This window comes from Sebastes fasciatus, chromosome 2, assembly GCF_043250625.1.
Source record: "Sebastes fasciatus isolate fSebFas1 chromosome 2, fSebFas1.pri, whole genome shotgun sequence".
In the NCBI taxonomy this organism is placed as follows: domain Eukaryota; kingdom Metazoa; phylum Chordata; class Actinopteri; order Perciformes; family Sebastidae; genus Sebastes; species Sebastes fasciatus.
The window spans coordinates 39,827,611-39,853,645 of NC_133796.1; the positions used below are offsets into that span (position 1 = coordinate 39,827,611).

Consider the following 26,035-nt stretch of genomic DNA (forward strand, 5'->3'; position numbering starts at 1 on the left):
GTGTCGTGGGGCATTCCATACACTGCATAACAGGTCATCTAGCATGTCAAACTACACGGGTAAAGACGCCCGATTCCCGTTCATAATCGGCCACCACGCTGGTAAATCGTCGGCCACGACAAAGTCGTCTCAAAATCGGGCTAGGTTTATGTAGTCTGATCCTGGCATAACACATGACAATAGACAGACTTCAATCAACTTTCTTCATTTATTAGAACGTTTTCTTTTCATTATCTTTAATATCCCCCGTTAACTTTACTAAGGATACGGTTAAAGTCAGAGAGAGAAGGAGAGTATGTCTGTCTGTCAGCAACAAACACTTATTTACACCATTTATCATCATTTCCATTCAGTCACATGTAAGGCTGATAATTCCTGATAGAAGTTTCAGTTTTCCCTGAAACATTCAGCCTAATAAATAATTTCTGTGATCCGCTGATGCAGTCATCAGAAACGGACGTTGCTTCATTTGGCGTTTCAGAGGAAAGGACGTCTCGTGTCTCTAAAAACTAATTTCCTCGTTTCCTCTCTCCTCTCATCTTTCTCGCCTCCTCTGCTCGCATCTCAGATGGGAGGGACTGAGACGCGAGGAGAGGAGGCAAAGGAAAGGAAACAAGGAGACACGTTAGCACAATGAAAAAGACCCACACACTTGGGGAGGTGAGTGTAATTGGGCGCAGGTTGGAACCAATAGGGGCGGGGTAAGTAATCACACAGGAGGAAAACACACACAATGGCAGGAAGTGAAGTTCCTGAAACTAGAAGAGAGGTAAGTAACACAAAGTAAAACAGGAAATAATAATAACTGAATATGGTAAACAATAAAACATATAACCCAAGGAGCAGGATGAGGCATTACAGTATTGTGTCATTTTACTGTGTTAGATGCACAGATGATAGTGCAGATAGCGGAAAGGGAGAACAATGCTGCGTGAAATAAATGGCCAATGGCATGTACAATGTACATTGGCGTATACATCTGGTGAGACAGACTATGGCTGAAGTGTAAATGCTGAAAGCGGTTAAAATATTACATGGTGAGTAAGTGCTAAAAGGAATTTAAAATGTCAAATGGATTGTAAGAGCTGAAAGCAGTACAATTGTTAGTTAAAGCATCAGTAGGCGAGATCGGAGCCAATATGATTAAAAAAGTTATTTTTATAAAACAGTCACTATATCGTGACAGTAGTGCATGAAAAAGGTAACCTGAAAAAAATCATGTTCCTCTGTGTCCTCCGGGGCTCCTAACGGCATCTGCAAGATTTCACAGACCGGAGGAAAACAAGCAGTAAGAGCTGATCTGAGGTCTGCTCTCCATCTACCGTCTATGAGAGCCTGTTGTCAATCACTCGCAAACTCCGCCCAAATGGTCAAACTAGGCAGCGCTGATCAAATATAAATCAATATTCTGTTACTGTAATGCCTATTTCTTTCCTCAAATGTTTTCAGAATCATCTTGTAGTGCACGGTTTAGCTGTAAAATTAGAAAGTTTGTGACGCACCATTGTGAAATCTGGAGAAGGAACGCCAAGTTTTGGTCACACAACCAGAGCACAGCCAATAGGAACGCTCTCTCTCAATGAAATGACCTGTGATTGGTTAAAGTCTCCCGTCACGGGCTAGATTTTCTAAAGCCTGAAAACAGAGCCATGAGGAGGAGCAGAAGTCTAGTTCTCTCTCAGAACACTTGAATTACAATATGCTGAAAGGTTATTATGGAATTTTTGCCCAATGATGCCAAAAATATACTGCCTACTGAAGCTTTAAGTGTAAAAATTGGCGTGAAATGATGAGTCAGATGAGCAGTTGGTGCTTAAAGCAATTGAACTGGTTCAACTGAGTTGATGTGTAAGTACAGAAAATAGCTGCTGAAATGTGTTAGATTGTGTCACTGATTATGAATAAAACGTTATATATATACACAGTATGTTTATATATATATATATATATATATATATATATATAAATGTTTATAATGGACCAAGCCAATCAATTGACATTTTGTAATAGTCAACATAACTTCCCAGTTGCCTCCTCTGCCCCTTTAAGGTTTTTTTGTGGGAGAACCTGCTTTTGTACTTTATCAGGAACACAGTACAAACAATGTTATTAGATCCCTTGAGGGCAGGGAGAAAAAAAAAAGCTTTGTCAGTGTGTGTGTGTGTGTGTGTGTGTGTGTGTGTGTGTGTGTGTGTGTGTGTGTGTGTGTGTTTGTGTTGTGGCAATCCGCTAGCCTACCTGTACTTCCTGGAGGGGAGGAAAAAAACCTTCCCAGGTAACTGTGGCTGGGCTGGGTGTAACCCTAAAGAATGTCAAACAAAGGGAGAGCGGCTAGCTGCTGGTTGTAACGGGGAAATAGAGGATTTTACCATCCCACAGCAAACACAGCACAGTCTGCTGGCGTGGAAACAACAGCCCTCCAACCTGCTCCAGTAGCACTGACAGTGGAAAGGTAAGCCTGTGACCTTGTACTATATGATTGGTGAGCCCCCTTGCTTGCTTTATCTTGAATGTGAGTGAAAGTGAAAGTGCTTTCTATTCTGGTGTAATCTTTTTTTGGGGGTGGGGGGTGTGGGTTATGGGGGGCTCTGTGAGGTTTGTCATGGCTGACTTGGGATGAATGAAGTCCCTGTTCTCAGAGAGATCATTTGAGCCCATTTGAAATCAAAAGGTTTGGGGTTAAGATTAGTTCAGGGGGGTTTAAGATGTTTTTTTAGATCTGTTTTCTATCTCAGTTTGACAGTTACCTGTATTGCTGGGTAACCTTTGTAGGGCCATGTAAAGGTGGAATGACAAGCGGTTTGACTGGAGGCCTTTAATGTCACTTGATGCTTCAAGTAAACAAACAGCTAACTGACAAGTGAGGAGCAATATTTTGTATTGTGTATTTGTAAAGCCTGAGGTCATAAAAAACAGGTCTTTGAGGATTTGTTTAGAGGTGATTCAGAGGTTTTCATCTTCTTCTAGACTTTGTCCTTTATTTCAGAGGAAAATATTGTACTTCTACTCACTGTTAAAAGTTTTTGGAGAAGTCCGACAGAGAGCAGTTCGTTACAACGCGCAGGCTGAACATGTTTTGTAATGCACATTAATCCCCAGTGGGTTTCAGTGAAAATGCTTTGACTGTACTGTGGTAACAAAAAAAACCTCCATCAGGTGTCTGTCAGTGTTCTGACATGACAGGCTTCACACATCTATTGTAATCATGAATATAATGGAATTGAATCCAGGAGACTAGAGAGGGCCGTGATTAGGTCACTAGTGGAGCTTTTCAACAGAGCCAGTCTTTGCAGTTAATGTGGTGAGGGGGAAACATATACCAGCGCTGACAAGGAGAGGTTAATGCTGGTGCTGCTGCTGACACAGGGCTCTGACATCAACATGTTCCCACAGAGATCAGAAAGAAACCATAATATATACAGTAACTGAAACTTAACAAAACTTCCAAATGTTATCTAGAATGATGAATTTCAGAATAAGATCTGCCTGCATATTTTATAGGATTGTCTGTTTTTCTGTCTAAATTCTTTACTTATTAAAAGTCCAAGGTCAGTAAATAGTATTTATTAGTACACTTGCTGGAATTATGAGATACAACTTACTTACCAATTTACAAGAAGGAAAAAGCTGCATTCGGCTGCGGAGCCACATGCAGCTCGTTAGCTCCTCTCCAGTGGCTCCCTGTGGATTTAAAAAAAAAAAAATGAGTGGAAATGAATTTTTTGTTTACATGTTCATTTTTATTTATCATTGTTGTAGGTCTATGGTACGACGGAGAATTAGAGCGACATTGAGGCAAAAAAAATAGATCTGAGATTTCGAGAATAAAGTCATATTTCGAGAATAGAGTCATAGGTTTACGAGAAAAAAAGTCGTAGTATTATGAGGATAAAGTCATACTATTATAAAGTAGTAATTTGACGTGTTATTTTTTTCTCGTTAAGTAATGACCTATTCTCGTAATATTACGACTTTTTTTCTTGTAAAGTTATGACTTTATTCTCGTAACATTACGACTTTTTTCTCGTAAAGTTATGACTTTATTCTCGTAATACTACGCCTTTTTTTTCCTCGTAGTATTATGACTTTATTCTCGTAACATTACGACTTTTTTCTCAGAAACATATGACTTTATTCTCAAAATCTCCGATTTCTTTTCCCTCAAATGTGGCCATAATACTCCATCGTACATTTGCACTTTGGCCCTCACTGCATTAGACTTATATACTATATACTTAGACTATAAACTATGTTACCTTCGTCACAATGCTCAAATGTTTTGCGGCTCCAGACAGATTTTTATTTATTCTTTGCCTAAAATGGCTCTTTTGATAGTAAAGGTTGCTGACCCCTGACTCTGTGTGTCTAGATAAGGATGGCAAGGTTTTATCCTCATTTTATGTTTATATTATCGTTATATAATTACTCAGGAACAACTTTCACTTTTCAGCAAGACAGATGATAAAATCTTGAATTAGTCTAGTTTTTGTCATTGTGATAGTACTGATTTATTGTCCTACTTATTTCCTCAGAGCTTATTTATGTCTGTCTTCTGTTCCGTGATGTATTTAATGTTGTGTGCAATGCTTTTTCTTTTTTTAAATATTTTATTTTCAAATTTTTTAGTTAACCAAATATACAAAACATACAAAACACAAACTCAAACAAACATGGCTCCAAATTCCCTCCCTATCCCACCCACATACAAACTGAAAAAGAACCCTACTCAAAAGTAGTAGGATAGTTAAATATCAATTGAATTAAAAAGGTGTGCAATGCATATACCATATGGATATTATGTTAGTTTAATTTGTAACGTTAATGTCAGGGAGTAACTGTTGACTGCATGTAATACTGTCATTGTGAGTTGTCTATAAGTAGTTTAATTGTTATTATAATTTGATATGGAGCCCAGGACGGAAGAATAGCTGCTCTAACAGATCATTGGAATGCAAACAAAAAAACAAAAAACAGTTAGAGATTGTATCTAGCTACAGAAGCTCTGTGGACAGAGGCTAGTCGAGAAGTGATGTCAGGACTTTGATCTCCAGCACAATGCGTTGGCCATCAATGGGAACGATTGGTGCAGTACACGTTATTTATATCTATATTTTGCCTCCCAGTAGAACACACACACGTGCACACACCTACAAACCCATTATTAGTCATCATTATTAACCCATTATTAACTGCTTTCTACTGCGATTTGTTGCTAAACTGCAACCCATGCTTTCATTGTCAGTTTTTTACTGAGTGTTTTTTCTCTTTCTCTCTCTATCTCACCTTCTACCTAGTTTTTGGTCTCTCTCTCTGTCTCTCTCCGTCTCTCTCTCTTTCTCTCTCTCTTTCTCTCTCTCACCCTCTATCTGGTTTTTGGTCTCTCTCTCTTCTCTCTCTCTCTCTCTCTCTCTCTCTCTCTCTCTCTCTCTCTCTCTCTCTCTCTCTCTCTGTGTGTGTGTGTGTGTGTGTGTGTAGGAGGGCAGGGTTGAAATAGGTGTGGAAGCGATCTTGAGAATAAGGGAGGGATCACTGGGTCAATATTTGTTTAGGAAATAGACCTTTATGCACACTACATTAAAGCATTATCTGACTGCTGTCTGCTAATCTTACCTTACCCCCCCATCTCTGCCATATAAATGTAACTCATAGTTAAAGTATTTCACAAGGGATTTGTGCAAGTCACGCTGCGTGACATAGAGTCAAAGCTAAGTGAAAGCTCATCCAGGACATACATCAAACGTTTCTCCTGCTTCCAACTCTGGTGTCAAAGCCAGAATGTTGTAGATACCTGTGGCCTTTAACAAGCTCAGTCACAAGGCCAGCCAGATACTTCAACACGTTCTCATCCCGACCCGTCACATACTGCCGCCTTGGTATCACTTTAGGTTTCGGCATCAAAATCACCCTGGCCCTGTTCAGACCTGGTATTAACATGCGTCCTCAGTGATCCGATCACAAGTGGACAGCTTTAAGTACAGGTGTGAACGCACTCAAGACGCATTGAGGACGCATTGAGATCAGATCTTTCAGACTACATTCAGAGGTGGTCTGGGCCTCATATGACCACATTCTTTTAGCAGTGTGTACGTGAATGCGTCCTGGTCCACATTAAGGACCGCCTACTCATCTGATGTCCAGCTGGGATCCGCGGGATCACCGCACTCCTCGGTTGAATAAACAGGCAGACACGGGCGCTTGTCAGCATGGAAACGGTCTCTGTGCTCTACTGTATCCTGTCGGTGCAACTGTATTTTATTCAAACATATCTTGTTTATAGGCTACATATCTACAGACTATCAGACTGGGCACGCAAAGTGCATTATTATCATACTGTCAGAGATGTGTCTGTGTTTTTGTTCCGCTGCTTTGCGTGGAGCTGACACCAGTCCGTCCGTCCGCCTGATCTCTGTCTTCCCCGGCTCTCTGGAGCGCTGTACCCCTACAGGCTGGTGTCTGGCAAAAGCAGCGGTGCTGGCGGCGAGGAGGTCCCCAGAAGTTACCTTGCTAACTCCAAATTCTGCTTTTGTAGTACAGGCCTCTGGTGGCTCTGTTGGGGGTGGAGGGATGTTTGACACGGTGTATGAGTGGTTCTGGTGGGACAGAATCTGGCTGCCTGTGAACCTGACGTGGGCCGACCTGGAGGACAGGGAGGACCGGGTCTATGCCAAAGCCTCACATCTCTACGTCACCGTCCCCTACACCTTCGCCTTCTTACTCATCAGATACCTGTTTGAAAGGTAAGATCCACATTCCGTGCACCTACTCTCCCACATGGTTATACTGTATGAACAGCACATCACTCTCTGTCTAAAGATTAGACGGTATATTACAGTTTAAAGTCTGGTGGCGAAACACTGTGCAGCTCTTTGTATTGATCTTTCAAAGGCATTCAATACAGTTGATTGTGCAATGCTTTTAGAAAGATTTAATAGTATCGCATTTGATAATATTGCATACAAATGGTTTCAGAGTTACCTCATGGCCAGACAGCAGTGTGTGGTTATTGGAAATATTAAATCTGAATTTGTGCAAATTGCAAAAGGTGTCCCACAAGGCTCAATCTTGGGTCCTGTTCCTTTCACTCTTTATAAAGAAAACATTGCTTCTTCTGTAACTGGGTGTAACATACATCAATATGCTGATGATGGTTGTTATTATTTTACTAGTTTGGCTTTTTATTATTTCTACTCTTTATTGCCATTTTCATCTAAGTTTCTTATTGATGTATGTTAGTGCCTAGCATTTTTTTTTTACTCGGCTATATTGTAAAGGAGGTCTCTACCTAAATGTCTTTCTGAGTTAAAATAAAGGTTGAATGATTTTAAAGTTTCATTACATTAACTAACATTAGCCACCATAAACTATTGGTCGTACTAGACCAGGTCGGAATCAGAATCACCTTTATTGGCCAAGTATGTGTGCACATACAAGGATTTTTTTTTTCTGTGATATTATAATCTATAATGGCAGCAGTGAATATTTTGGTGTTAAAGGGTTATAGTTTAGGAGAGTGTTCTGCAGCGCCTACCAGAGGGGTGAAGTTCAAACAGGTTGTGTCCTTGGTGAGATGGAGCTGCAGTGATGTTATGCACCTGTTTCCTAACTCTGGAGGAGTATAAATCCTTGATGGAGATCAAGCTAGCACTGATCATTTTCTCTGCAGTTCTGACTGCCCGTTGTAGTCTGTTCCTGTCTTGTTCAGTGGCCGATCCAAACCACACAGTGATGGACATGCAGAGAACGAAGGTTACGATATTGTAACCCTAGCTCTATAGATAGATAGATGTACTTTATTGATCCCAAATTGGGAAATTATTGCAGCAGGTTATCCAAGCAATGTTAACACTACAGAAATATATCCATAGAGTACAAAATATAAAGAATATTTGAATACACTATAAATATACCCGACTAGTACAACTACCCTAAAAAACTCTAAATTAGAAACATAGAATAACCCACTATATTCATTGTTAAGTGTGCAATAACATGCTATAGCAAAGTGTGCAAGTTACAATGTTTTGTTCTTTAATAAAAAAATAATGGAGATAGTAGATGTTCAAATGTAGATGTGCAAAATTCAACATGCGCAAGAATATTACAGGACTAAAACAGAATGGAGTCTGGTTGAGATAGAAGCTATAAAGCTGAGAGTTCTCTGTTAGACAGAGGTGATGGATTATAGGGGGTTATTGCTTTAGGCAGGAAGGATTTCCTGTATTGGTCCTTGTGACAGCGAAGCTGAATCAGTCTTTGTCAGGATGTCAGGGTTGTCAGGATTATCCACGATGGATAACAGTTTGGTCAGTGTCCTCCTCTCCACCACAACATCAAAGGTATCTGGTTTGCAGCCAATTACAGAGCCAGCCTTCTTAATCAGTTTATTAAGTCTGTTGGTGTCACCGGCTCCGTCGCTATACTTTGGCGTACTACTCTTAGCAGGTTAACCAGATCCACCTCAGATTTGGTCATGGAAATGGAAAGACCTTCATGATGCCAGACTGTGAAACTTTTGGGTTTTCGTTAAGTGGCGATGCATTGTTCGCCATGAAACGGGAAGATGTGTTTGAAGGGCTAGGGTTGCTTAAAAACAAACAAAACTTGGCACACTCATTAAAAGTTAAAAAATTTGTTAACGGATATGGTTCTTGTGCTTTGGTGTGGCAAGGAGGCCCGTTAGTGCCCCCTAGAATATTTTTATGAAGCAGCCCTCGCGGTATGTTTCACCTAGATGTACCAAATTTGGTAGGGGCATGTATCATATGTAGACTTTAAAAAAATCGCTTTGGGCCATGCTCTAAACCCAACAGGAAGTCGGCCATTTTGAAACTTGACATGCTTCATAACAGCTCAGGCCTGAGGACATCCACATGGCAATATGGAGTTATAGTAACTGTGCCACCGACTGACCACAAGAAGTAGGCCTTGTGTGACAAACAGCATTCGCTTTTCATGACATTATTTTGTTGTGTGGTCTGCACTTAAAATACAGCAACATAATGCGTGTTCCGTGTGTGTTTGCTAGCATCGCAAGGACACAGGAAGTGGTACAGAATTTACAATAGGTCAGTTCCAGTCAGTTATTATTATTATTAGGGCCCGAGCACCGACAATGTCGGACCACGAGGACCGTATTGAAACTGAAGGAATTATTATTATTATCTTATCTTACAAAAAAAAGACACTACACTCTGACCGTCCCAGTTCACCAGCAGAGCAGAGACCTGGAAGCATGCAAAAACTTATCATAGCAGCGTCATATTATCAATAATAGTATCAATGACAATAATAGTCAATAATGAAGGCTCTTTCTGATGTATATATGTTATATGTAAATAAACATGCCATCAATAAAAGTACATCTTCATCATGCACTGTATGTCCTCTGCTGACTCTGACATTGTTAGAATTGAACCCTGTGTCTGTTAACTGTGTACCAGGTGGATAGCAACACCACTCGCAGTCTCCGCTGGGATCAAGCAGAGAGGCCGTCTGAAAGCAGACGACAACCCCATTCTGGAACATTTCTACGTTACTCGGTGCAGAAATCCTGCTCAGGTAAACAAATTCCTACACAAATATTAGCCCTGTACGGGGGCCCTGAGAACACCAGGAGGCAACCTCCAGTTCTGAAAAGGGAAGCTAATGTGCCTTAAACTTTCTTTCTAATGGCCATCAGGAGGCGACTCCTCTGGTTATAAAAAGAAGTCTGATTATATAGAAGTCTATGAGAAAATGAGCCTACTTCTCACTTGATTTATTACCTCAGTAAACATTGTAAACATGAATTTATGGTCTCAATCGCTAGTTTCAAGTCTTCTTCAATACAGCATGATGTTCATTATAAATGATATATATTATATAATTATTCTCTCTCTAACTCTAACCCTAACCCACTGCCAAAACCGTGAAAACAGGGCATAAAAATACTAATAATTCATTCAGTTAAACCAAATGAAAAAACAGATTTCACAAATTATTTGGTAATTTTTTTAAGATGTGACCAACTTCAACTTTAACTCTTAGAGGTCTCATTTTTGGTTATTGGTCTGATTTGTGATTTGTAGAATAGGATTTGTGCACCTGCAATGAAACATTTGAGAAGGTATAGCTGTTGTGTTTGTGTGAGAGTTTGTATCACATGCACCTGGTTTTTATGTGTGCGGGTTTTGAGACTATAAAACGCCATAATGTTCTTTCTGGTGGGAGATAGACATACATCTACATTACACACATTTTAATCACTCTGTTTGTGTGTGTGTGTGTGTGTGTGTGTGTGTGTGTGTGTGTGTGTGTGTGTGTGTGTGTGTGTGTTCACTCCTATCCAGGCAGACATTGATGGGCTGTCTAAGAAAAGCAGTTTGTCAGTGAGACAAGTCGCACGCTGGTTCAGAAGAAGACGCAGTCAGGACCATCCCGGAAAACTGAAGAAGTTCAGAGAGGCCAGGTCACTGCTCCGTGTGTGTGTGTGTGTGTGTGTGTGTGTGTGTGTGTGTGTGTGTGTGTGTGTGTGTGTGTGTGTGATAATATGATGATAATAATGCAATACCTCCAATAACCATAGTCTATACATACTGTATCTCTGCTCTGCTTCCTACAGCTGGAGGTTTGTCTTCTACCTGTTGGCGTTCATCGGAGGACTAGTAGCCCTGTACGATGTGAGTAGCTTATATGATTGGAACATGAGCCCATCTCAGCCAGAAACATAAGATTTACTGTGAAAAGCACCTCGACATATCTGTGGTTAAATGTTAAAGTTACTAGCAGCCTTGTGGGTGTGTCTCTATGTCTTTCATAAAATCTATAGCCCTCTACATTCCAAATAAACCATACAAATATAATAACACTTACTTCCCATGTTTTTGCAGAAAGAATGGTTTTATGACACTCGAGAAGTATGGACAGGTTTTCCAAAGCAGGTTTGTACAGCTTACTTTTTATACACAATAATCGTCATTAGAAAATGTTATTAAATATAAATCAAGTTTTCCTACTGATTCTATAAAACCTTTTGAATTATTTGATTTTACTCAATCCTTAAGGCATTGATGTTGAAAACTTGTACTTCTGGCCAATCTTCACTTTGATGGATAATAGAACAAACTTGATGAGCCTGAGTTGGCCTGAAAACAGAGCCACGAGGAGGTGCAGAAGTCGAGTTTTCTCTCAGAACACTTGAATTACAATATGCTGAAAGGTCATTATGGACTTTTTGCCCAATGATGCCAAAAATATACTGACTACTGCCACTTTAAGGTCCACCGTTTTCAAAAAATAACTCTAACCATCATTCAAAGCATAGTTGATCATCATTTTTACCACAGACCCTACCCCTAACCCACCAGCGGGCAGGTGGGTTTTAAGGGGTTAAAGTAACATTACATTCACTCACCTCTCTTTTTTAAACATCAGCAACCAACCTTGTTCTTAAAACACCACTCACAATAACAAAACTGCTGTGACCCGCTCCCTATAGAGCCACTCCTTCTGCTTTCTGGTCCTTGAAAATGGACTTTGCCTCGGGACTGAGCCCCGGTCCTCCTTGTGGGCTGAATCAAGCCGGTGCTTTGGCGGGGCCGGAAGTTGAACCCAGGCTCTCTCCTCCGAGAGCTGACCTTTCCATGTTCATCCGTCCACCCAGATGGAAACTAAGCCCATCACATAGACCATACATCAACAACATCCAATACACTCACCCGCAGATTAGTAGGCCATGGCACCAAAATCAAAACCCTGACACTTTAATCCCAACCTTATCCCAAACCTTCATTCAAAGCATTGTTGATCATCATTTTACCGCTAACCCTACCCCTAACATGCCAGCGAGCATTATACATTATAGCGGATAATGATTACTTTAGAACTTAATTAACACACTTGTTAATCTTTGGGGCACCACCTCTCTCTGGAGGAAAACAGATGAAAATGCTTGTATAATGACAAATTAATCAATCTCATAATCTGAACATTAAGTTCTGAAAGCATTGATCCTAGTTTCTGCTTATAAACAAATAGGACAGACTTTAACAAAAATATGAATGAACATCAACATGAAATTAATGAATTAAATGGATTCTTTGAATGGTAAATGTAGCTTTATTGAAGGAGATAGTGGAAAGAAATGATGTGATCGGAATGTGAGCTAACGTTACACCTATGAATTTAGATATTAGTAATTCAGAGCGCTAGCCAACACCAACTATTAATCATATCAGCAGATAAAATTGTCCTGCTTTTGTGCAGAGATGTCAGTTCCCAGTGGTTCCAGAAGGTCGCTTCTGCCCGCTACAGCAACGGTTTTCCAGGAAAGAGGGAGTCGATAGCGATAGTTCAGCTGGCCTTGGGATATTGGTCAAAAGTCTTTAAAGCCAGTATAGGCTACTGCAGCAAAAGTAGGTTAGACTATCAGCAACACAGCCACTTGATTTATTGATCTAGGGTACCATTAAGTATTGCTTTCTTCATAAGTTAAAAATATACTTGACCTAAAACGAGTAAGAAAGTTACAAGACAAAAAGAAAAAAAGCGGGCAAGCGGAGAGTTCCACTAGGGTCAGATGAAAAATGAAGAAAAAGCTGCAGACGTAGAAAAGTGTAACTATTTATCTGCTTGGCGCTTACTTTATCACTTATTGATTTTCTCCGGCTTTTATGAGTTAACCAATTTGATATCTTACGCGCACAAGTCACACATTTTCTCACCACTATTTTCCATAATCACTGATTCTACAAATGATGTACACATCGATAGGGCGTCTGAAAAACAAGCCCTTCTGTAAACACAATGTTAATATGCACAATAAAATATCAGGGAACGGGTTACATATGTATACATATTATCAAAAAGGTATTCTCAATAAAGCTAATGATGAGCTAAAAACAGGATGTGCAGAGTATTAATTACTAATTCTAATGGTACTTACTCCCATAGCTTCATTAGCAGCCTGTACTTTGAGAAATGGAGTTGAGGGAACAATAGAATTCTTCTAAAGCTCCATCCTGACAGCTAAAGGGGTTGGGACATTTTGTCTAGTGTGACTGAGACTGCTTCCTGTTACATGCTGTCCATCTCATCCTGATCCTGTCTCTGTTTCTGTTTGTCTCTCTGTCTGCAGTCCATGCTGGAGTCTCAGTACTGGTATTATATCTTGGAGATGAGCTTCTATGGCTCTCTTCTCTTAAGCGTCGCCTTCGATGTCAAGAGAAAGGTGAGTAGTGGTTGTGTTGAGGCAGGAGTTGCTCAGTGACATCGCCTGGCCTCTCATCAGAGGACGTTGACATTCTTTTTTTATATAAATTTCATGACGTAGATAGGTCCCAACCAGTCAACTGTATGTCAGAATTGGTTTTCGGATCGGTTCGGTACATTTATGTTACAGTGAGGAGGTCATGTTCTGATTTCAACATACTTTTCATTTATTTCGCAAAAATAAGTTAACAAATGTTTGCCTAAACAAAAGTATGGCTTACATAAGGAACATAAACACTTCTTCATTGTCAAATCTTAACTGAAAGAATAGATCTTCTACAGTCATTAGTGCAAACAAAAAATGCAGCTTTGTTATTTTCATATAAATATGATGTAATTATAGACTAAGGCCATCAACATAAATTGAAACATAAGCTCAACCAGAACTATACTGAATAAAAAGAATCTATTTGGTAGATTGGTATAACATTTGCTGAAAACATTCAAGCTCCCCTGAGGATGAGCCCTTTTGATTTCACTGACCCCCTTGGTCTAGCACCATCCTCCGTAATTAACATTGTAGCCTCAAGATGGAGCTAGTGGGACTCTGGTTTAGTAGTCTGGTAAAGACTTAAACATGTTCTCCATATTAATGGAATGATTTTCTTTTTTTTTCCTCCTATAGGACTTCAGGGAGCAAATCATCCACCACTTGGCCACCTTGCTCCTCTTATCATTTTCCTGGTGTGTCAACTACATCCGTATAGGAACACTGGTCATGATTGTCCATGATGCCTCTGATGTTTTACTGGAGGTCAGTCACTGGCACACAAGTTTAAAGAGCCTTCACCTGTTGATACCGGATGACCCTGCAACACCTCAGTATATTCAGTGTCAACAATTTTTAACATTTTGTTTTTCTTTTACAATATCAGTGCATGAAATGGTTACGGTTGTATTGTGGTAATAATACCATATACTGTGGTTTGGACTGGAGGAAAGGTTAGGCAGTTTACACTCCCGGCTGGGGTTTAACAACAATTCGTATTTGTTAAACCACAGCCAGGAGGCCGGCCAGTTGCTCTGGAGGGCGGCCAGGGGAGTGGCCAGGAGGCGGGCTGACTGGCTCAGGACAGCTGGGATGTGGGCTAGGGGCTAGCAGGCTGGGGTGCGGGCTGGGGTGCGGGCTAGGGGCTAGCAGGCTGGGGTGCGGGCTAGGGGCTAGCAGGCTGGGGTGCGGGCTAGGGGCTAGCAGGCTGGGGTGCGGGCTAGGGGCTAGCAGGCTGGGGTGCGGGCTAGGGGCTAGCAGGCTGGGGTGCGGGCTAGGGGCTAGCAGGCTGGGGTGCGGGCTAGGGGCTAGCAGGCTGGGGTGCCGGCTAGGGGCTAGCAGGCTGGGGTGCGGGCTAGGGGCTAGCAGGCTGGGGTGCGGGCTAGGGGCTAGCAGGCTGGGGTGCAAGCTGGGAAGCAGGCTGGAGGCTTAACAGTCCCAGCACTAACAGACAGGGATGCTAGAGTGAGCTAGAATTTCTCTGCCCATCCAGGTAGCAACTTCACTAGCCAAGGCTTTGAAGACACTTGCTGGAGGGCCAGTGACAAAGTTGCATTCTTCTTCTCAATACTGGAGGTGTTTTTTTGCAGTAGATCAGAAGGCACTGAATGACATGAGCCAACTCATTTAAGTTCATCCACAAAAGACGAATCATCTGCTGGGCCAACCTTTGGCCAGATTGTTCTGTCAGGCAGGGACCCAAAAGCAGTCAGTCCATGCAGGCAGCAGGGTCTGGAAATAACATTTTTAACACTCACCTGCCACTGTGGCAGGTCACTGAACATTTCTACCGGTCACTCAATTTTTTTGTCTGCCACTTCTGAAATCTAGGTTTTAAAATTGTAAACGCTGAGTCAGTGGTACAAGACCGTAGAATTATGGAATATATCATGTAACCTTAATCCATGACTATAGTTGGTAACACTTCATTTTACAGGACCACACATTTCATGGTAATTAGGTGATAATTAGCAAGTTACTTATTTGAAATTTCTTTGGAATTACTGCCAAATTACCCCAATATTTACCTCAACATTTATCGAAAATGACTTTATTATAAACATAATTTAATCATGAGATGCTAAAATAGCATCTCATGATTAAAATAGGGCCCTTAGGCTTGAGAAGCGGCTGCTCTTTATCGGAAGTGGGAAAACCAAAACTAATAGAAGACACTTCTGATCAGACACAAATCTCCCCTCTGTGTGAGTTATTGTCTACACAGATGTTACCTGGTAGCTGAGTTTTTTTTTTTGAGAAATTTCAAAGAAGTTATTTTCTAATTATCATCAATTTACCAGCAGACATGGAAATAAAGCAGATCAATTAACCTTGTTAATTCTTTTCCTGGAAATGTATTAAATAAATTACCAGCTATTGGGAAATAGCAGAATATAATTATCAAATAATGTTTATAACAAAGTAATTTTTGATAAATTTTGAGGTAAATATTGGGGTCATTTTACCCTATATTTAATATAGGCTTTAGGAATTGCTTTTTAAAAATGATATTTCTTTATATAAGGGAAACCTGTCTGCCATGGTAGTAGGTGACCTGAAATTTTGACCTGCCACAGCCAACATTTACCCTGTATTTGGCGGGTGGCAGGTGTTAATTTCATTCCCTGCAGACAGGAAGAGTTCAGTAATTTAATGAAGAAGAGGAGACACATAAGCTTACAGGCAGGTACAGGTACAGGTACAGGTACAGGTACAGGTACAGGTACAGGTACAGGTACAGGTAGAGGTACAGGTACAGGTACAGGAGGATGTTGGAGAACAGGTTGAGTAAAGTCCGAGGTCATCTGGTGGACAGGTGGAGAACAGCAATAAAGCTTAATAGAGCCGTATGTAGCCTTATGTAACACACCCATGCTAAATTGATGCCTTCCATACCCATCCACCACCCCAGTCTCCACACGCTATTCTGCCCCTCTCTAAAGGACACACTGCTTCCTGCATTGGCACTGAATGTTGGCAGAATCGCCCAATACAAACGTAATTCCTATATGGATACGTGGCTGATTTAGATTATACCATGATACAGCAGAAAATGTTTGACAGTTTAATTCAATTCAAACTCGGTCTGTGTTTTAAAATGTGGTTAATTAACAATACAAAAAAAAAAGAAAAAGGTGACGCATGCACACTAATTAAAAATACAACTAATTTTTCTCTTTCAGTCTGCCAAATTATTCAACTATGCCAAATGGGAGAAAACCTGCCAAAGTCTTTTTGTTGTGTTTTCCGTGGTGTTTATGGTAACACGACTGATCATCTTCCCATTCTGGTAAGTTCATAAATGAGGTGTCTGTGTGAGAGAGAGAATCTGAATACGTACTTATGTGTATGCATGAATGACAGTAAGCTCTAAAGTATGATATTTCAGTTTCTTTCCATAGATTCTGTTAGATTGGGACATTTAAATGTTAGTTTATTTCTTATAAACTGAGAAAAGTATGTTACTAATCACACACTGAAGACACCTTATTACAGTATTCTGCACATCACTTAAGATAAGATAGAACTTTATTTATCCGAAGGAAAATTGTTGCGCAGCAGTTGCAGTACAGAGTAAGAAAGAGTGCAAATAAAAACAAATGATTAAAGCATGCAGTGGGTAGAAATGGAGACCACTGTTCATGTCCCGTGCATCACGTTACAATCAGCTGTTCGTTCATGTCCCATGTTCACAACGTTCAGCGTCATTTTCACTCTACAAACATAGACGTTTTAAACCCAACCACGTAGTTCTTTCCTTAACCTAACTAAAGTGGTTGTGTTGCCTAATCCTAAAGTAACGCCAAGGAGCGTGACAAAGCGGCAGTATGTGACAAGTTGGGATGAGAACATGTTAGGTAATGGCAAATTCGCCCTGCATGATCAAAAGAGCAGCAGCCAGCCTCACTGCTGCTTACCTCGACAGCCCTCGGCTGGTGTGTCAACATTGGAAACAATGGAAGCTGCTGTCTATCTGAACGTACCTTTAGGAACACCTTTCTGAGGTGTCCTGGTGGCATTTAAGATGCTGACCAACATCCCCCGCAGTTCGAGTACAACAAGGGATCTTTTTCCTGTCATCAAATGATTTTTTTTTGGCAAGCAGCAAAGGGCTGCAGGTTGGATTTGAATCCAGGCTGCTGTGGTATAAGGACTCTGGTACACGGGGTGAGCTACCAGGGCACCCCTCTAAAGCTGTTTCAAAACACAGTGACATTAGACATTCACAAAGTGGGATGTAGTTGAAGGCCTTCAGGCCTGTTAGATTACATTGCATTAACTTTTTAACCTTAAGTTTTTAAACCCTTGGAAGTTTGCTCTTCATCTGATTCAGCTGCCACCAAACTATACTATTGAATGTATTGGAGAAACTCCAGTACTTTCATACCAGCATCTACAGCACTAGAACTACAAATTAGATTATTTTAAATGTCCCCAGCTATGCTCAGAGTTTGGTAAAACTGCCTTGTCTTTTCATTAGGGGTGTAACGATTCATCTACTACATCGATGTATTGATTTATATTCCTACGATCCAACTACATCGATAGATACTCGGCAAGTTGTCCTTTCACGGGAAACGTATATCGATATTAAATCAATTTGAAATGCAAAAATCGATTGTATGGATACTAAGGATTTGCACCTTGTATTTAAGGACGACAAACGTTATATGAAAGTGTTTTTGAGCACTTCTATTAGTAAAGAAATGTTAAACGTAACTCCGGTTCACTCTCCAGACATCTGCCAGCTCTGCCCTCTGCAGCGCGAGCACGCATCCATGGTGTGCATGCAGACGAACGGAGCACTGGACTCCTCGTTCTCTCACCCGGTAACGGCGTGGAGGGAGACGGGCACTGGTTCTGCATGAGCTGCTGGCGCTGTGGTGCAAAGGAGCCGGTCGACGGAGTTTCATTTTGGGGGCATTAAGTGAGCAGGCGTTTTCAGTCCACTTGACGAGGGCGGCTTCACCTACAAGCACTTTCCCCGTGCGCTGTCGTTTTTTAATTCAGAGAAAATGACTTTCCTTTCCCCGTCACGATATCTATGTGCACGCAGCATCAGCCTCACGTAGCCAGCCGGAGAGCAGACGGTCCGCGAGGCAAATTATCACGACGGGAGTAAAGTAAAAAACAAAACAGGAATTCAACTAACGTTAGTCTAACAGAGTTTTAAAATGTTGTTCCGTATGTTTTCATGTATGAAAATACCCTAAATGAACACTGTAGCTGGACTACTTGATTACTATCAGCAGATTATTTAAACAGCGTTTGTGTAGGAATGATTCTGTCCCAAGCTGTTCGATCACTATCAGCTGGGACTTAACTTGAATAGAAGTTGGTATATTATATTGTTTTGTTAAATATTGCACTGCCTTGTATCTTGAGAACTGAAGCAGCGGGTCCTGCAGTTGCACTTTTTATTATTTTCTAATAAAAGCTGTATGTATTTGCTATTAATCGTTGTTTGCTTGTTTATATCCGTAATTAATTTATCCCTGATTCCCTTTCAATAAAAACTTTTTTTTAATAATTTTTTATTCAGTGAAGCATGACAAAACAGTGGAAATTTGACAAGACAAACAGAAACAAACAAAAGAGAAAAATAAATAAATAAAATACATCAGGTGTCATGACAAAATGAACGGGACAAGCCAATTCTAACAAAACGAACAAAATGAGACAAATAATTAAGAGATGTTGGTGGAGGGAGGGTAGTGTTATTGACAGTGCAGGGCAGTCTGTTGTGTAAGGTTCTAGTGTGTGTGTACAGTTGTGTGTGTTTGTATGTATGCAGTGTGGGGGGTGTAGGGTGTTTGTTTGTTTGTATTTAAAGAGGAGAAAGAAAAGGGGGGGAAAGAGAGAGAGGGGGTGGGGGGTTGAGTATTTTTCGTAGCAGGGGTGGCTTATAATATCCCATGGTCCGACAATGTTATGTTATCATATTTTGTCTTTATATATTGGTCTTTATTTGTATTTTTTTTTTTTTTTCAAGAAATCTTAGAGGAATCCTGACCTGCTCTTTCCAGTATCAGATATTTATTTCACAGTCACACTGACTGAATTTTTAAAGTGAGTTTTTAAAAGTTACTGTATCGATTTCAAATCATTGAATCGTATCGTATCGCTCTAGATGAGCCAAATATCGTCCTTGAATCGTATCGGAACCATGGAAATCATATAGTATCGTTGTAAAAACGTATCGTTACACCCTTACCTTTTTATGCACCCTGGCCATGGAATGGGTTGCAAAATATCATTACCTCAGAAGTACTGCCTTACAGTATTTGAATACCTTTCAAGGTCTTTTACAAACTGCCCTTTGCCCTGAAGGAAACATGTTTCTGTTTGACATAATCCTTGGTGGAATGTGTTATGGACATAACTAGCTATACGCCTCTCTCTCACTTTTACTATTTCATAACATGTGAAATTGAAATTGCTGCCGTCTTGACCAGGACTACTGGAAGAAGAGATCTTGTCTCTCAATGGGACCTTCCTGGCTAAATAAAGGATAAATAAATAAAATGAAGATAGGTGGACCTAATATACTAAGTGTATATGAAAGATGATGGTATTTGCTGAAGAAGTTCTTTGCGTAAAACGAATACTAAAAAGAAGACTATAGGTCTGAGTTTGGTTTGACCTCCTTTTGGGTCAACACCCAGCCCATCCAATCCCCATCTGCTCACATAAATGTTCTACAGCATTTCACAATCTAATTACACAGGACACAGGTCGGAACGCTGGATATTAAAGAGTCTGACTTGTTTCTATTCTGCTGTGTTTCAGGCTGATCCACTGCACCTGGGTCTACCCCATTCACCACTACCCTGCCTTCTTTGGCTACTACTTCTTCAACGTGATGCTGGTGGTCCTTCTCTGTCTGCACATATTCTGGGCCCACCTCATTCTCCGCATGATCCGAAAATTCATCTTTGGCACTGTAAGTCTGCTCAGTAAGAAAAGTCTGTCATCTATCAATATTTCCATATATGTTTGATGGGTAAAAAATGTTTGCTTTGCAACGCTGTACCAACATTTCTGTTCTTTATTTTTTCATGGTGGTCTGATAAAGCCATTGAGACATCAAAGACATCCTTATAATTAGGCTGTTGGGTAGATCACGAACATAAACCCTTCCACGCCGGACTGGATGGATTTACCATTTGCTGGGTTGTAATTGGTCTCTGTTGATGACCTTTAAACTGGACAAAATGGTGGCTGTTCTTGAAACACTGTCAAAGATTTCTCTCATTATCTCCCTGAGATATTTTTTGGAATAAATTTGACATAATGATTCCACCCTAAAGCTGGATTTATAGTCAATGCAAGGATTTAACGCCAGCCCCACCATAGCATAGGTTCTGATCTTTAGTTGAGTGTCAGATTTCACCTGATTTGATCCGCTGCAATGCATGAATAACACATGATCTGCCGTTATCAGTAACAATAGCTATGTTTACTCTCTGGTACAAATAGTAAACGGTAAACGGACTTGCATTTATATAGCGCTTTTCTAGTCTTCCAACCACTCAAAGCTCTTTTTTACACTACATGTCAGCATTCACACATTCACACACACATTCATACACTGATTGGCAGAGGCTGCTAAGGTGCCAACTGCCCATTACGATCTAATCTAAATATTCATTCACACACCAATGGCTATGTCTTCGGGAGCAATTTGGTCTCTTGCTCAAGGACACATCGACATGTGACCCGGAGCAGCCGGGGATCAAACTACCGACCTTCCGATTGGTGGACAACCTGCTCTACCGTCTGAGCTCTAGTACAGAGTGATGGTGGGCTACACACAGACTTCTTGAACTGGAGTTACATCCAGATAACTATTAATTCACCCTGTCTCATTATAGAATAGTATTGTTCATTCATTCATACAGAGAGGAAGGTGTTACGATCAGTGTAGTGTTGGACCCAACCGCAGACAGAGACAATGGCGGAAGTTGAACAAAAAGGCTTTATTGCCAAAAAGCATGGATGGTGGCAGAATGACTGAATGAACAGACTGGAATGAGCAAAGCAGGCAGGCAGGTGGTGATCATAGAAACAGAAAACACACAGGATTAGAAAAACACGAACAAGGTCAAAAACTATGAACAAGATCCTCAAAGTTACAAGCAACGAGGCCGAGGCGAAACTACCACTTGGGTTAAGTCAACGATTGGCGTCGAATGACTGGAGAGCCGGGGTATTTATGCTGAGGTGGATGATGAGATGATTTGCTGCTGCGCAGGCTGCTCAGGTGGGTTGATTGCCTCAATGAGGGAGAGAGAGAGTCTGCCGGGTAAGGCTGAGTTCATGAATGTAGTCATGAACGGAATCATAACAGAAGGTCTACAGTGTAATGCCTGTATTATATGTGTGTTACGTAAGGGATAATCAATCCCAGGGGTTTCTTTCACAACAATGACCCGCTAGCTGTACATTATCCCGCTTATTACACGGCTACTTACTTAAGAAATCAATATTTTGACACAAAAATGGTCCGCCAGAGTCCGACATCTGAACTGCGCCCATAGCAACGGTCTGCTATACATAGCAGCAGTCTGCTATACATAGCAACAGTCTGCTATAAAGAAATTACAGACCGCAGAATGCCGTGATTGACAAATCCGAATCGAGTATTCAACACAGCTGTGTAATAATGTAAAGTAGAGTATAACAGTTGTTCTTCAACTTCCTTCATGTTGTTTTCACTGTTGACAATCTCCACCACTATCAGAAAAAGCCAAGCTGACCAACCCCGGTTCTTGTTGTCTTTCTGTGATATCTATATCTGAACTGTAGCTGCTGTAGCTCCGACTCGTAGTTACATTTTTCAGGAGACGCATGTCAGCGACAGCATACCCATTAACGTAGAAGTAACATCCAGCCTACAAATAAACATAAGACATTTTGTTGACCCATCCATCTACTGTATTTCTCATTTCTCTCTTTCTTGCGTCACAGCTGACCAGAGATGAGAGAAGTGACAATGAAGAGGAAGAGGAGGAGGAAGAGAGCAGCCAGTCAGAGGACGAAAGTGAGGAACAGCACAAGCTTGGTAATGGATTGGAGCTCCGTGAGAAGGAAGACAAGAACGGCAGCTTTGGGTGCTTATCTCCACCAGAGACCATCTTCCGGTCAAAGACTGTATACTGACTCATGATCAGTAGAGATAAAGGCGTAAGAAATCAACCCCATCTCACTCCCATTGTGTCAAATACCTCAGCTTGGTCAGTGCGTTCAATGAGCTCTAATATAAACCCATCCGCATCATTATTAGACGGTCAGAGCAACTGACACAGTTTAAATAGCAAAAAAGTCCCAGTAGGGCGGGTCACAACACAGTAACACAGGACTGTCCCCCCAGGACGCCGCTGTCCATGTCCCGTGTGAAACAAAGTCAACATTTACCTTAGTTTTTTTTTTAACGTAACTTCCGGACTTTACCAACAGCAGTTGCATAACAAGCGGAGCTATTTTATGTAACAAACTTACTAACTTGCTTATTTGAACCCAAACCACAATCTTTTCCTAAACCTAACCACGTAGTTTTGTTGCGTAAGTAAACCTAAAAACTTAGGTAAGCCTACTTTAAAAGTTTATTTTGAAAAGAGACTGTTTGCATGTAACAATTGGAAACTGTGTGTTTCTTGTGAACACAGAAGTTTCTAATGAAAAAACACTAAGCATTAAATAAGTGGAATCTTGACACGTCGTCCCTGAGTCGAAAACTGCCGCTAGAGGGGAACCTAGAGCGTCATAGTTTGAAACATAGGGCCACTCAGGGCGCTCCCACCACGCGCTGCGCGTAAGGTGCCAAGTGCCAGAGGGGGCACCACAATTATGACCATCATCATAATAATCATAATAATGAATTATTTAAATTTGCACAACTACAATTTGCATCATTAGACCATTATAGGCAATACAAAGACATACATATTTGCTCGAAATAATGTAAGGAATTATGGTGCCCCCCTCCTCCATCATCCTGTGGTTTGTTCCATTGCGCCTGACAAACTTGAGCCGGCTTTTATTTTGAAATGAAAGTGATCGTTTGACAGTCATCATACCAGCAAGATTATCAACACTTTCTGCTTTCATTTCAAAATAAAAGCCCTCAAACGTTTTTTCTGTGGACAGAATTCCTTCATTTGTTAACACAAGGCTTTTATTCCGAAATATGTGCCGGACAGTGTTGTAGAACATGCAGTGACTTGCAGGGCTCCATGAATGAATATAGTGATATAGTAATATAGAGTTTTAATGGTGTATTACGACTATTATTTACAAATTACAATGCGTTTCTTAACCTTTCTCTGTCTAAAATAAATATAAATGACATTTATAAGGAAATAAAATGACCATTATGAAAGGCAAACTCTATGTAGAAAGAAAGGGCTGACAGCAGCAGAAACGCAGCAGAAACCAACGCGTGGGCCACTAACAAGCTGTGGTATTTGACGAGTTGGTAGTGAGAATGTGTTGGAGAAATTGAACAATGATAAATACATTTCATTTAACACGGCCTGAAAAAAATAGGCAAAAGGTGATTTATTCCTTCAGATGCTGGAATACAACCTAGCCCAAATAAGCCTTGCTGTTCTCACAGTGCTTTGAACTGCCCACATGTACAGCGAGAGAGAGAGAGTTTGGGATGTTTTTGGCTCTTTCTCTGTTCCTCCCCACAGTGTTGACAGAGTGCTTCACTGCCCTGCAAGTCAAAAGAGACCAGCGAACCAAACAAGCAAACAATCCCCGACGTGGGCTCATAACCACATCTAATTTGTTCTGTATTGTTTGTGATATACAGCGGTGGTGCACTGGGGAATGGGTGGTGGTGGCGGTGGGGGTGTTATGCTCACCTTCATGCATTACTGGAACTCTTTGATGACTGAACATCACAGATACACACCGATCAGCCATAACATTATCACCACCTGCCTAATATTCAGTAGGTCCCCCTTTTTGCCGCCAAAACAGCCCTGACCCGTGGAGGCATGGACTCCACTAGACCTCTGAAGGTCTGCTGTGGTATCTGGCACCAAGCCGTCAGTAGCAGATCCTTTTAAGTCCTGTAAATTGCAAGGAGGGGCCTCCGTGGATTGGACTTGTTTGTCCAGCATATCCCACAGATGCTCCATCGGATTGAGATCTGGAGAATTTGGAGGCCGAGTCAACGCCTCAAACTCGTTTCCATCCACATGACGTAAAAGGAAACGTGATTCATCAGACGGGCCACCTTCTTCCATCGCTCCCATTGTAGGCGCTTCTGGCGGTAGACACGGGTCAGTACGGAGCACCATGAGTGGTCTGCGGCAACGCAGATCCATTCGCAACAAACTGCTCCTCACTGTGTGTTCTGACACCTTTCTATCGGAACTTTTTCAGCAATTTGAGCTACAGTAGCTCTTCTATTGGATCTATTTGTCTCAGCTAACACTGAAAAACAAGCTGTTAAAGACGTTACTCAGTTCACGGAAACTGCGTTACCATAGAAACACAGTGGCACTTCTAAGGGTCCGACTGTCATTGTGTCAGTGTGAAGGAAAAACAACACAGAAAAGGCAACATAACTGCTCGTATTGAACCACCGATTATGGTGAATTATGTCCTTAGAGTCCGAGACAATATGAGTTTTCCAAATATAAAAGAAAAAAGAACAAAAATAAGTGAGGAAGTTTACTCTTGCCTAACATCACTAATGCTGTGCCAAAGAATTATATGAAGTACCGTGGTTGTTGCTGCTCTCCATTAACTGGAGAAAACCAGCACGGAAAACTTGTCGTAGGCTTACAGTATTTATTATATGGAAATACTGAGTGGGGTTTATGTGTGTCGATGATATTATAGTCAGTGTTGTCGGAGAAGTCCCTGGGAGCCACGGACAAACATTTCAGCAACATCTACAAAAAAAGTGAAGAATGAGTGAGTATCATGGAGCAATATTGAATTGATGTGTTTTGTGATTCAGAGTTCAGTTTTGTATTCATCCTTTATGTTTCTTTTAACCCACAGCTGATGTAGTGTCATTTTGATGCTACAGCAATACAATAGTGAATAAAATGTATGTAGTAAAGTAGTTTTTCTGGATGATTACTCATTGTTCTTATGATAAGGAAGAATCAGTCTTCTTGGGTCCTTATTCCACTGCTTCTCACAGTATGGTGGTCATCACCCTGCTCCTTTTCATGAAACAGAATCAGGCTGCTGACCACATGTGCAACAGAACAAAGGAAACACTTTCTGGCTGGATTGAATGTTGATGCCCTATTTACGACTGACGGGATGCATTTTTGAAAATGTGTGAATACGGCTTTGGTATTTAAGTAAGGGTCAAACCACTGTAGAAAAGACACCCTCATTTTTATATTTTATAAACACTCTAGACCTTAATATGATTATTATAATTAAGGTAAACTGTGCAGGTGAAGTGAATTTAATTGATTAAAACTTTTTTTGTGAAAAAAGTAACTAATTTGCCTATTCTAAAAATGGTGTGTTTGAATATTTCTGCAGACTGGAGTCCCTAAACAGTCTTGAATTACATAAATTGGGTATCACTGTAAAGCTGAGACTCTTGTGGATCCAATGAGCCCAACTGTATTCATGTGTGATGATGTTAGTCCCCATAGGAGACCTTTCATTGTAGTGAGACCACTTTTTATTTAAACTTGACCTCCCTGTATAACATGACCTGTGATGACCTCTAGGATAATCACAGCCTCATGAAACTTTACAACCACAAACTAGAGACCTAGAGCATTAAGGGGGGGTGGCTTTACTAGCTAG

The 26,035-nt window shown here is 40.9% G+C and overlaps 1 protein-coding gene across 1 annotated transcript; it reads left to right on the forward strand.

Moving 5' to 3' along the window:
• Positions 1 to 2,233: 2,233 nt before the first annotated feature.
• Positions 2,234 to 25,323, forward strand: cers3a (ceramide synthase 3a). Its single transcript, XM_074623717.1, has 11 exons — positions 2,234 to 2,452; positions 6,530 to 6,737; positions 9,441 to 9,558; positions 10,329 to 10,447; positions 10,601 to 10,658; positions 10,869 to 10,919; positions 13,115 to 13,207; positions 13,874 to 14,002; positions 16,420 to 16,526; positions 20,027 to 20,180; positions 22,208 to 25,323. Exons 2-11 carry the CDS (start codon positions 6,565 to 6,567, stop codon positions 22,397 to 22,399), a joined length of 1,194 nt encoding a protein of 397 aa, XP_074479818.1. The 5' UTR covers positions 2,234 to 2,452; positions 6,530 to 6,564; the 3' UTR covers positions 22,400 to 25,323.
• The last annotated feature ends 712 nt before the right edge of the window (positions 25,324 to 26,035 follow it).

Coding starts and splice junctions, on each gene's coding strand:
- cers3a (XM_074623717.1), top strand. CDS start 6,565: ATGTTTGACACGGTGTATGAGTGGTTCTGGTGGGACAGAATCTGGCTG. Junction 10,448..10,600: donor AAGAAGTTCAGAGAGGCCAG/GTCACTGCTCCG, acceptor TGCTTCCTACAG/CTGGAGGTTTGTCTTCTACC. Junction 10,920..13,114: donor GGACAGGTTTTCCAAAGCAG/GTTTGTACAGCT, acceptor CTCTGTCTGCAG/TCCATGCTGGAGTCTCAGTA.